Source organism: Mauremys reevesii, linkage group 13 (assembly GCF_016161935.1).
Source record: "Mauremys reevesii isolate NIE-2019 linkage group 13, ASM1616193v1, whole genome shotgun sequence".
In the NCBI taxonomy this organism is placed as follows: Eukaryota; Metazoa; Chordata; order Testudines; family Geoemydidae; genus Mauremys; species Mauremys reevesii.
Genome location: NC_052635.1, coordinates 43,534,289 through 43,546,597, shown reverse-complemented (window position 1 = coordinate 43,546,597; position 12,309 = coordinate 43,534,289). Strand labels below are relative to the sequence as shown.

Below are 12,309 nucleotides of genomic sequence, written 5' to 3'. Positions count from 1 at the left end.
TCACATCTGATCCTATGCATGTGTGGTACATGCAGAACGGTGGGTCTGTCTGTATATCCTCTGCTTCTAGGTGGGCGCTGGGTGCCCCATAAGGAGTAGAAGTGTAGGGTGGGTTTTTGCAGCTACCCAAGTTGACTGGCAGGGCCTGACCCCAATCCCATTGACGTCAATGGCAAGGCTCCCACCCTGCTTGCAAAGATTCTGGATCAGAGCCTCAATCAGGCATTGCCCGTTTAAGATGTGGCCCCACACTCCAGCCCTCCTCCCCCTCCTCCCCAGCAAGCGGTTCCCCGGAGGGGGCTCTTCCACTTGCTCCGCGACCGCACGGCTGGGAGAGGCAGCTGCTCTCTCAGCCCGGTTGCTGGCGGAGACGGGGGAGGGGGCTGCCCAGTCCCTGGATGCGGCTGAAGGCAGCTGGCCCCGGAGATGGTAGCGGGCAGATCCCAGTGAATCAGCCCGGCTCCTTGGTCTGGGGCGTTCGGCTTCGAGCGGCTGGAGGGACCCTCCGGGCTGGGCTCGGGGAGAATGGGATGCTGCACCGGGCGCTGCACCTTGATTTTCCTCTGCACTTTACAGCTGGTGAGTAGCCGGCTCCTTCCTCACGCCGGGACAATTCGCCGGGTTCTGGCCACCCCAGTGGGGAACCCCCATTCGCACCCCCCCACCCCTTATCCTCTAGCAGGGTGTCTGATTCAGGGAAACTTTTACACGCCGCTCCAGTCCAACTTGGTCCGGGAGCCGAAGCGACACGAGTTGGCACCGATTCTCTCCACCGGCACCCACAGGCGAAGGGAGTGTATGGGGGGGGGGGGGGAGATTGTTGTGTCTGTCTACGCCGGATCAACCCTGTTTCGCAAACAGAAGGGGAGCGAGCAACTCATTTTTTGATTGAGCGATCAGGCACAAACCCGGGAGGGGAAGGGAGGGGGCCAGCCATCCGGCTCGGAACAAAAGATCCCCGGGAAAGGGATCTAACTCCGCTCCCAAACTGCATTGTGAAGAATTAGGGAGTCCCCCGGGCCAATTTTGGTGGGTTGCTTGAAAATTGAAGTCCCACGCAGCTGCTTTCGTAATAATCGTTTATTAGAATTATTAATTTTATTACAGAATTGGGTCCCTTTTAATTTTCAGCCTTTTGATTTATATTTTGAAAGGGGTGGGGGGAGTCGGGATGTAATCCCGAATTGCCAGTTAATTTTCTTTTCTGGGGTGGCTTCATTATTTTATTTGTTTAAAGGGGCACCTTTAAAAAAAGTCTTGAACTTGCAAGGTCACCCTCCTTTAACAAAAAAAAATAATAAACCTGATGTTAAAAGTCGAAGATTCTCATAATGATCATCATCAGCAACAGCAAAAAGTTCAAAAGTGCTGAAATAATCAAGATATCAAAGAGGCCAACGGTACTAATACATAAGGCTGCAATGAAAGATTAATGTAATATGCACTTCTTCACTTATTGCATGTGTTCATGCATATTTAAAACTACTTATTTAGAACATTCTCATTAATTGTACAAGTATCTATGATCAGAAGCAAACTCCTTTCACGTCTGAAATACTGGTTTTCATACATCGTGGCTTTCTATCACATCTGCATACATGTCAATGCTGAACTGTGATAAACAAAGGTCTGGTTGTTTTATGATTGTCTGTGCATCTAGCTTGTATCTGGAGGTTCCCCTTGTCAATTGCTAATAGGCTGCAGGGTTTCTCTTGCCTTAAAAAGGAAATGTCATTCCTTTATTTAATTGTGAAGTGCGTTTTTTCTAAATTTGTTTTATTTTGGAGCATAATCTCTAGATCTTGTTGAGGAAAGGAGCCAGTTGATTTTAAACTCCGTAGTAAATTGGTGCCACTGAGTACTCTAGCTAAAACTGTGTTTTGGAATTGTTTACTGTAACAGTAATTTATTTTCCCTGAAGGGACAGTTCTGTGGAAGAAATAATCTCTCATTTAGCAGAAACTGGAAGCTGCTAGTTTTTAAAACCTAAACCACTGGTCTAAAATTTGGGTGTGGAGAGCAAAGTTTAGACTATTCACTGTGACTAGCCTAACGAAGAGATGTAAGATTTGACTTGTGGGTACATAAAATAAGGAATGAGGTTCTGTTGTTTGCATGAAGCATATTACTAGACATGTTTTATGCATGATGATGATAATGATAGTAGTGAGTATTTAGTCTTTTAGTATATGTGTTCTTTCCCATAATTTTTCACCCATACTTTACAGAAGAAAGAGACTGTAACCATGTTAACATTTGAATAAATTAGTGTTTGAACAATGAATTGTCTCTTCAATCCAGCAGTGTATCGGCTTGCTTTTAAAAAAACTGCTGGTGCTGCTCTTATTTTTGACAAGCGTGGGAGTTTTCTGGTATCCAGGATACTGGAACAAAGAACCCCGAACATTTTTTTTCCTTAGGACCCTCCTCCTTGAAGAAAAGAATCAGCTTCTTTGCCCATTCTTAAGCAAGTTTGGATGCCTCTGTCTTGGTGATTTCCCATGGCACTTGCCTTGGTAAATTGGTAGAGATGAAAAATGTAAAGTATGGGGAGGGAATTCCTGAAGCTCTGTCCTGATGAGCGTGTGATCATGAGCTGTTGGCGAAACTCCCAGTAAGTTACTGGGGGAAGCTGTTAGACCTTTTTCCAGCTCTCCTTGTGTGTAAATTGTCACATCTTTTATTCAACAATATAGCTAAGTGAGCTGCAATAGAATGAGATACTGTACATAATGGAATCAATTAATACAAAAACCAGAAGCGATCAGACCATCATCATTAATAAATTATAAAGATGTGAACTTTCTTTGATCGTTGCATGTCTCTGTTCTATTTCACTTGCTATTTTGATCTCTCTATATTCTCCCCTTAGTATTTCCAGACACTGTGCTTCACACACAAAACTCCTAGCGTGAAATCTTGGCTCTACTGAAGTCAATGAGATTTTTGCCATTGACATCAGTGGGGTAAGAATTTGACCCCTGGTACTTCAAACCTTAATTGCATGCTTTTATACTACTTTGTTTGGAAACGGCACATTCTACTATATATTTCTCTAATGCAATAACTGACTTTATTGGGAGTTTTTATAAATAATAAATACAAGAAAAGCAAGAGTTCAATTTGCAATGGCTTGTGGAGGTCCTATTGCGCCTTATGTGCAAGTAGTTGGATAACTGCCAGTTGTGCGTGGAAGTGTTCACAGATTCTGAAATGTTCACAAATTATAGCACAAATGTATGCCTGCAAAAATAAAATATCCAAGTATATTAATCATTGTTGTTTGTTGTTCTCCTGATTTAAAACGTTTGTCATCCAACTGGATAGCAGAAGCAACAAATGTGAATTAGGTGATCAGCAACACCACATGAATGCCAAATAGGATCACCAGCAATGCACGGGCTGCAAACTCTTTGTCTAAACTATATAGAGCAAGCTAATGAATATGTTTGAAGAGAATCAGGATTGAGTCTCAGCTGATTCGCTGATCAGAAAGAGGCTACATTTGTAATGAATAATTTGACTAACTCTAATCTTAAACTGTCGTACACCTGAACATTCCAAATTAAGGTTTTGCTCCTTCGTGGCTCTGTGCTGGTGAGCATAGTGAATGAAAGGGCTCTTCTGGTGCTCTTCTTCCTTGCCACCCCTATGCATGCAGCAGGGCAAGGTAGCACCACTGGTCATGATCCAGCGTGGCCTTCAATGGAACTTAAGCACAAGCTTAACGTTAAGCACATGCTTACGTGTGTTGCTAAATCAGGCCCATAATGTATAGAAGAGTATTGTATGAAGTGGGCTCAGCTAACATGCAGCCTGCCCCCCATATTCCTAAGGGGGAACCCATATTCAGTAGGTTGATGGCTAGCTACTAATACACCTACCCTGTAATACCTTTCAGAAGTGCTGTGCCGAGTCTTCATTTATTTACTCTAATTTAAGGTTTCATGTGCCAGTCATACATTTTAACGTTGTTAGAAGGTCTCTTTCTATAAGTCTATAATATATAACTAAACTATTGTTGTATGTAAAGTAAACAAGGTTTTTAAAATGTATAAGAAGCTTCATTTAAAATTAAATTAAAATGCAGAGCCCCCTGGACCGGTGGCCAGGACCCGGGCAGTGTGAGTGCCACTGAAAATCAGCTCCCGTGCCGCCTTCGGCTCACGTGCCATAGGTTGCCTACCCCTGCTGTAATACATTTCTGCTCTGGACAGAGAGCATAGTTACTCCCACAGCAAGGTGTCCCAGACCTGCCCGCAGAAAATCATAAGGCAGTATCTTTGGTCCCCATCACTGTGCTTGTCAAGGGAGGGTTTGGTTCTAGGATTGGCAATCTGGCCTTTTAATTCACACTTTAAGGGCCCAGTAGTGTGAATTAAGGATGGATGGACACAACTGGCTTTATTGTCTCACTTTAACTCAGAAACTAATGTTACCTGAATGGACTCCGCCTCCCTCCTCCCCATGAATCTTTGTTGAAATAAGAACATTAGGAAAAGCTTAAGCAAAACCTGAACAAGTTGTATCTTTTCCCAGTGAGGGAATGGTACCTGGACTCCATCCCTGTGAAGTGTGTTAGAGAAATGTTCAGTATAGAAATTAATGATACAAAAGATTTTTAGTGGAGGATTTCACAACCTATGTGGAATACTGCAGTGTGTATCACTAGGGAGCATCCACCAGGACCCCCAAAACATTGTGGGATTGGTGGGTCCCCGCAAGAAACCATGGACAATTGCTAGGTTCCAGATAGGAAAAATGTTAATAACTGGTGATCCAGTCCTTCCTCCCTGCCAGTAAGCAGATTGTTCACAATAGTATATTTCTTCGAGTAATAAGTGATTGTGTGTGCCGAAGGCACCATCTGAATTTATTACAACCAGACCAGGCATGGAAAAATTTCCTCCCTCCCCATAATCCATCCCAACAAATCAAGTAATTGTTGTTTAAATTCAGTCCATGGGTTGGGAGTATGGATGCCAAGCGTAAACCTGGAGGCAATTTTACAAATACATTTAGAACCCCTTCTTCTCAGAGGCTCTAGATGGAAAAAATGACAAACATTTCCCATTAACAGTGAGAGAGGAGCCCACACAGAATTTCTACTCACAGAAACAAACCAAAAGTAACTATATCCATGTATTTATTTTTTCTCTCTGTCTCTCCATCCCCTCTCCTTTTTCTGACAATGTCTTTTTAATTTCTTACAGAAGTGGGTGATCAGTTCTGGAAACTATCTGAAACCAGTATAGATCCTTCTCTAGCAACCTCTAATGACTAACATGGCCGTGTCAGCTTGATCTAGCAGAACGTTGATAAACTAAAACACTGGAAAATTTTTAAAAAGGTACATTGGCCTTTGGGATTGTACAGGGTATAAATCAGAACAGAATATGGCCAAAAATGAACAAACATAAAATATTTAAATTTTATACAATTTATAAACTTCCCACTCCATTTCCTACATTAAAGGCAGCAACAGACCTGGATGCTGATTTTAGATCCACCCACTCTCAATCTCCAACACAGGCAAAATTTGGATTCACATACGGGTCCCAACTTTGCAGCTGGCTCTTGGCCCCTCTTTATATATTGAGCTGAACCAAGCAGCCCAAAACTTTGGGGAAGTTCACACCAGCCTGTCAGCTGTAATTCATATGCTCCTTGGGGCAGGAACTCTCTCTCTGATATCCTACAGTTCCAAGCACATTGTCTGCCCTGAATAGCAATCAGGTACTAGACTCTGCCAGGCCTCTACATGAGTGAGGGTTGGGAGAGAGGGTATAAGGAGCCTTCCCCTGCACTTTGCATTGCCTGGCTAAGAGCCAAGCGGAAGTACATTCCCTGAACTTTTGGAAGTAGAGGGATTCCTCCCTTGCTATTCTCTGGGGGTGCCCAGCATGCCAAAGTTGCGTGGGAGAAGGAGGAAGGGACATTCTCACCTTTGCCCTCCCACACCAACCAGCCCATGGAGCAGAGGCGGCACTGCTGGGAGAGTTAGATACATCCCCTGAAGAGGTACTGTATGCTCCCTGAGGCTCCCCCAGGTGGTATCATAGATACATAGGCGTGTAGGACTGGAAGGGATGATTTCACACAGTCGCTAATGCTGTGCTGTGCCTCACGGGCAGATTTGAACCCAGAGTAGTTAAAACAAAAGCAGGTGCCCAAATCAGCAGTGTGCCCATTGCTTATCATATTGATCAGAATCATCTCATTGTTACCATGTGCTCCCCCATATTTTATCACCTTCACCTGTTGAATCTCATCGTATACTTAGATTGTAAATGCTTCAAAGCAGGGACTGTCTTCTTGTTATGTTTGTACAGCTCCTAGCACAGTGGGGCCCTGGTCCCCATCTGTGGTCCTGAAGCACTGCCACAAACTATACAATAAGTATAACAGCCACATTAAACAGAAACTGTTTCCTGAGTGTGAGTGCCAGACAAAGCAAAGTTAAAGCTGTGGCAATAACGGGCTTGGTGTAAAAATTTCCACTGAAACTGGTCTTTGGTGGAAAACAGAGGTTTTGACTAAATGAACGTTATCATGGAAAGTGTCTGCTTTCCATGGACAATTTTGAGTTTTCATCCAAATCCCAAAAATGTTTGGCTGAAAATGTTCCAGTTTTGGTTGGTTTGTTTTTTGACAAAAAGTCAAAATTTTGTGTGGAGAAAAGCACAGTTCTCCAAGCCGTTCTCGTCAGTAATGATTCGGAGAGGGAGTTCCACTGCAAAGCGGGAGAGCAGCACAAGAGTAGTGTTTCTTGTGCAATATTTGGTATTTCAAAGGTGCTTGCATCCAGAGTTCACATTGCTCAGACAATCCAGATTCATACTTCCCACTGTGGCAGTGACTCCCAGGTATCCTATGCTTTTGTGTTGTCTAAACCAACTCATTCCGAGGTTTCAGACCATGAATGGAATCTGGGAAGGTCCAAAATAAAAAAATAAAAAGACAAGGTCTAGTCAGTGGTGCATAGGATGCAAACAGGCTGTGCCTTGCACCTCTCCATTTTATCATGTGACCTCTTTCCCATGTTCTGTCCGGTTACCTCATATGCTATGCTGTGTTCTTCATAACTCTTGAGCTTGATTAACTGCTACATGGGCAGGTGACCTGAATACAACAGCACAAGGTGATCCTGGAGGGGAAAATAGCGGGTCCCAGTGGCAGCAGCTATCAGGCTTCCATTTCTGCTTATAACGTGAGGAAAAGATGAGTCCAAATAACGAAGGCGAGGAGCCTCTCTAGCTGCATTGGAGAGAACGTTATTATGTAGGTCCGGAATTGTGAAATGTTTCTGTGAGGAGTGGAGCGACCCTGGTATTCTTCATTCTCTTTCCCACCCCTCCATCCCTGATATGTATCATACCAGCTTGAGGTGTAGCTCATCTCTACAGATCTGTGCTCTGCGTTTTCCATAAGGACGGACAAGGGTCTGTTGCTATCCCAGGGTTCGGCCCCTTTCCTCTTTGCCGTGCCTGGGGGCTGGCTCAGATGCAACACCACTGGAAATGGGGCCATCAGCTCAAGAGAACACCCAGTGTAGCCCAGTGACATCCCACAAGCAGAGCTTAGGTTGCTCCAGTGTGTGTTACATAAGGGACGAAGTACATTTTCGCTGGTATGTAAAAGGCAGCATTTCCAAGCACCTGCTGCAGGGGACTGTCAAACAGGAGATCTTGGAAGGATAAACTAGAGAGCAAAAGGCCTGATTCTCATTTCTGCTACACCAGGGTAAATCTGGAGTAACTCCACTGCAGTAGGGGTAGTCTAAGGTGTTGTTCATGACCTATCAACTCCTAACTGACATGGGACATACCTATTCCCCACGGATGTACCACTGCAGTTGTGATCAATGAAAGTTGTTCTGCCTTCTTTTTTAAACTCTGTCCCAGCCGTCCCCACTTTTTGACAAAAACTGGCATTTGTCCCATTTGCTCTTGCCAACGGATCAGCTAGCAAGATCAAATGAACAAATGCCCAGTTTACAAAAAACGCTGGGTGCATCCCCCTAGGGGGGTGCAGAGGAACGTTGGAAGGGGGCGGCGATGCAAGGTGCCAGGCAGTGGAGCTCTGGGGTCAGCCCCAATCCCAGCTGGCATAGGGTTCAGCCTCAGCCATGGGCAGCACGGGGCTCACGGGGGGACTCAGACCCAGCAGGGGCTCGGGCGCTCAGCCAGCCCTAGCCGTGGGTGGCACAGGGCTCAGGCATTCAGGCCAAGTCGTGGGTGGCTCTGGCAAGCCCTGCATGGGGTGCTGGTAGTGTGTGGCTTGGGCGAGCCCCGAACATCCTGATTTTACTTTAGGAAATATGGTCACCTACACAGAAAGTGCCTGCTTTCCTCAACAAATTTGTATTTTTTCTGTCTGAAACCCAAGCAACATTTCTGGCAAAAAACCAAAGGTTTGTCAGTATTCAGCAGCGCTTGTCCAAAATGGGTTGTCAAAACCTGCAATATTTTCAGTTTTCTTTTTTTAATGAAAAGTTTAAAAATTTCACTATTTTTTTTGACAAAAATGAAAAATGTTTTGGTGTTTGTCAAAAATTTCCATGGGAAATATCCCCTCCCCTCCTTTTCCACGCAGCCCTATTGCTAACCTTTAGGGCACTCTGCAAATCATTAATCTGATGGAGTTTTGCAGGAAGATTGAGGATATTTTTCTGAGGTGGAGAAAAGAAGGGAGAAATGAGCTGTTTCATTGCTTTGGTTAATCAGTTATCTGTATAGGAGTATTGAATGCTTTTTGGACTTTTTTTATTATTTAAATCTAAATAAATCAATGAAATCAAAACCAATTTATGCAGTATCTCTAGTCTGAAGCATTCAAAAGTAATTAATCAAGCCCCCCAAAATCATGGAATTGGCTTAAAAATAATGAGATTTTAAAAATAATGAATTTGGGGTTGAGATTTATTTGGCCTTCTGGTTCTTGAGCATTTAGTGTTCACATTTTCAAGCTTTTCTTTGCAACCAAGAATCTTACTCTAAAACAAAAAACCAGAAACAAAAAAAGCTGAGATTCTCTGTGGATAACATGACTCCCAGAATTGGGGCTTTCGGAGAAACGGCAGATTTTGTGAAATCTGTGATAAATCCATAAGAGCAGGCAGCACTGTTTCTCTGGATTTTCATTGGGACAGCTGCAATCAGAACTTGACCCTAAATGTCTATGCAAACCGACAGAGAACAGAAGTTTTATGTCAATTGCACTCTGAGTTTTACATATTTTAATTTGTCTCTTTAAGGGGGAAATCTAATAACAAAGGATCGTGTCCTCACGTGGTGTAAATCAGCATAAATCCACTGACTTCAATTATGCTGATTTATACCAGCTGAGGAACTGGCCCAAACTGTATTTTCCAAGCAGTACTTTGGCCTCATTTATGAAAGGGCATAATTGCCATTTCCCTGGTGTCTGTGGCTTGCTGTCAGTACAGCTGCTTCGGTGTCAGGATGCTAGACATAAGTATGTTGGTTAGCAGAGAAACCGATGCCCCAGATTTTCCTTATGTGGTGAGGACTCAATGAAGAAATAAAGACAGCAGCTTTTTATGATCTCTCGTCTATCACTTCCACTTCTCCCGCATGTTGTTTGGGTGAATCCAAGTTGAGTCATTTATGCATCGGTTTCACTGCCCCCTTTCTTCTGAAATTATGATATGTCAACTGTAGTCTCAAATGCCATCTGCCATGGCTTAATGAAAATATAATGTGAGAATCAATGCACTAGCTTGCCTCTGTCACCTGCTCATAGAAGGCAAACAATTGGCACTGTCGTGCCAGCTTCCTTTGCCACCTTTCAGTGACCGGCCGACTCAGCAGGAAAATGCACCAGCTGTTCTCAGATCCTTCTCAGAGCAGGAGCTTGACTAATAACGTTTTTTGCTTTCTCCCTCATTTTTAACCCTCTCTAGGAATACATTCTGTTCCCAAATACTTGGAACTAACTGAAACCTGAACCGTTGGCATACTTTCTGTGCTGGTGGGGAGAGGATACGCGCTCCACCCAGGTCCAGATTTTCTGAAAAATTGGGAGCACAGTTCTGTGGCTAACTTCTGCAGGGAGTGATCCACTGAGACATGCAACAGGACTTGTGCATACAGACACCTGACTTGCATGCATGATTGTGCACCTAGGGACAGATCCTCAGCCCCTGGCTACTTCCCTTTGTGCTGCTCCAATAGAACAAAGGAGATTTAGAGATTTCCCAATGGCTGCTGGGGATTCCCCTGACATAAGAGTATCCCCTGGTGGCCCACTTTACACTGCCTGTTCCCCCAGAAACTCCAAATAGGGGGCTCTGGGGCCCAGGGGTGTAGCAATGCAGGACTCAGCCCTGCAGCGCCTCCTGCTGGTCTCTCAGAGAATTAGCTTCCAGCCTCCAGACCACCCTGTTTCGGCCAGTGTTTCACTACCGCTGGGCCCTCATATCTCTCCTAGACCTTGGTGCCGCTATCCCCTGGGGTGCTGTCCCCTGGCAGTAACCCAAGTCTCTGGGTCTCCCCCTTCCAGGGGAACCCTCACCTCACCTCAGTATATGGCTATTGCCCAGTCTCCATCTACTGGGGCAAACTGCAGTATATAAGCCACTCATCACCGGCAAGGGGGCTTTGGACCTCCTGCCTCTGCCTACCCTTGGGCTGCCCCCTGCAACCTCAGTGCCTATTTGGCCTTAGACTAGGCCGGCAGCCTGGAGGGTTTCCCAACCGGAGCTCCCCAGCTCCTTTAGCCTTCCCCCAGCCCTGCTCCACCTCAGGTACCATGGTACACTCCCCAGCAGCCATATGTGTCCTCTGTCATAGTAATGACTTTGGGATGTCACTCACTTGCAGAAGATCGGAGCTGGTGCCCTTGAGATGAAAGGCTCTGTACTCCATTGCCAATCCCACGTACCAGCCAGACCCCGGCCATACAGATAAATGATGTAAGGACTCAGCGTTACTGAGGAGAGTTTGGTTAAACTTCTCATCAAGAGCAAAACATACTCAGTAAAAAGGGATCTTGGTACTTAAATGAATATGTAGCTATTAGTGAATGTACAGTAAGCCTTCTATAGGCACATGACATCACAAAGTCATTACTATCTAACAGATGATACATAAAAGCCAAAGTAAAATTTAAAAAAAGACTCAACATTTTTTGTTTGAATATTAACGTTAGTGGTGGTCCTGGAGACTAAAGTCCTCTGTTTATCCATAGAACAGAGCAACTATTCTTGCAGTGCTTCTATTAGGGACTGGAAAGAGAGCTTCCAGATCGTTGCCCAACTTTGCAGACTCAGCACATCTCAGTAGATTGAATGTGCATATGAACTCTTGGATGGTTATCCAAACCAAACACAATTCCAAACTTTTTGGGATTCTCCCATAGTTACAAATATACTCTTTAGGCAATTGGTCCCATGTGTGAAGTTAAGAACTGGTGCACATGTGCAGTATATGTCTGCTAAGTACATACAGTAAACTGCATTTTGTGACATGATAGCAGGAAAGAAAATACACCCAATTATAGTTTGTACATATAAAATTACTGTAGAAATCTGATTATCCTAATTTCTTAGAACCTCTAAATAGGTTCAGATAACTGGGAGTCTGGATAATCAGACTGGGGAATATGCTGGCAGTTCACTAGAAAGGAAGGTTCAGATACTGGGAGTACATATAACTGAGGTTTATGTATTTTATTTCCATTATGTGCATTTAAGCATGCAGAGGAGAGTGAAAATTGGGGACCGGAGACACAGATAACAGGATTGTGATGCTTAAAACAGACACTGTGAAATTAACTAAGGGATTTCCCATTCCATCTTTCCCCTGCCTCCACCTCATTCCTCCTTGTTAAGAAGGAAACATGTTTAAAGAAAGCCAGTGTCTGACTTGCTGTGAGGACAATTAGTAACTGCCTGCCCAGAATGTCCTTTCAGACACTCGCTTGCTACTCTGTATAGTGATTGAGTGGATGCTGACAAATAATACAGTTTGCTCAATTAGGCTCCAAGACCCCAACTAGCCATTTATTAAAACACCCCCTTCTCCTCCAACCTGCAGCATGAAAGGATGAGTAGCTGATCGGAGTGTTGAATAGCTGGTGGCTTATTCCCTAGACTGCAGATCAGTGTAATTTTATTTACCTCTGCATTAGGACTGGATGATACTAGAATGGCAGGGCAGGGATGGGTGGGCAGAGCTGTCCAGCCGTGCTGGAGCAACATGTTCTGATTCACTGAACGTGCCTAGGTGGTTTATAGCAGGATTTCTTTCTTCTGAAAGGCCAGTCCTGTTGACATAAATGACTGAG

At 44.3% G+C, this 12,309-nt stretch overlaps 1 protein-coding gene across 2 annotated transcripts in view; it reads left to right on the top strand.

The window, feature by feature from the left end:
• Positions 1–329: 329 nt before the first annotated feature.
• The window catches only part of NKAIN4 (sodium/potassium transporting ATPase interacting 4), an 82,065-nt gene continuing 70,085 nt past the window's right edge, over positions 330–12,309 (top strand). For both annotated transcript variants that reach the window (XM_039497359.1, XM_039497360.1), the window contains exon 1: positions 330–579. In XM_039497359.1, coding sequence (XP_039353293.1) covers positions 526–579 — 54 coding nt within the window. In that variant the 5' untranslated portion in view covers positions 330–525. The remainder of the gene's footprint in view (positions 580–12,309) is intronic.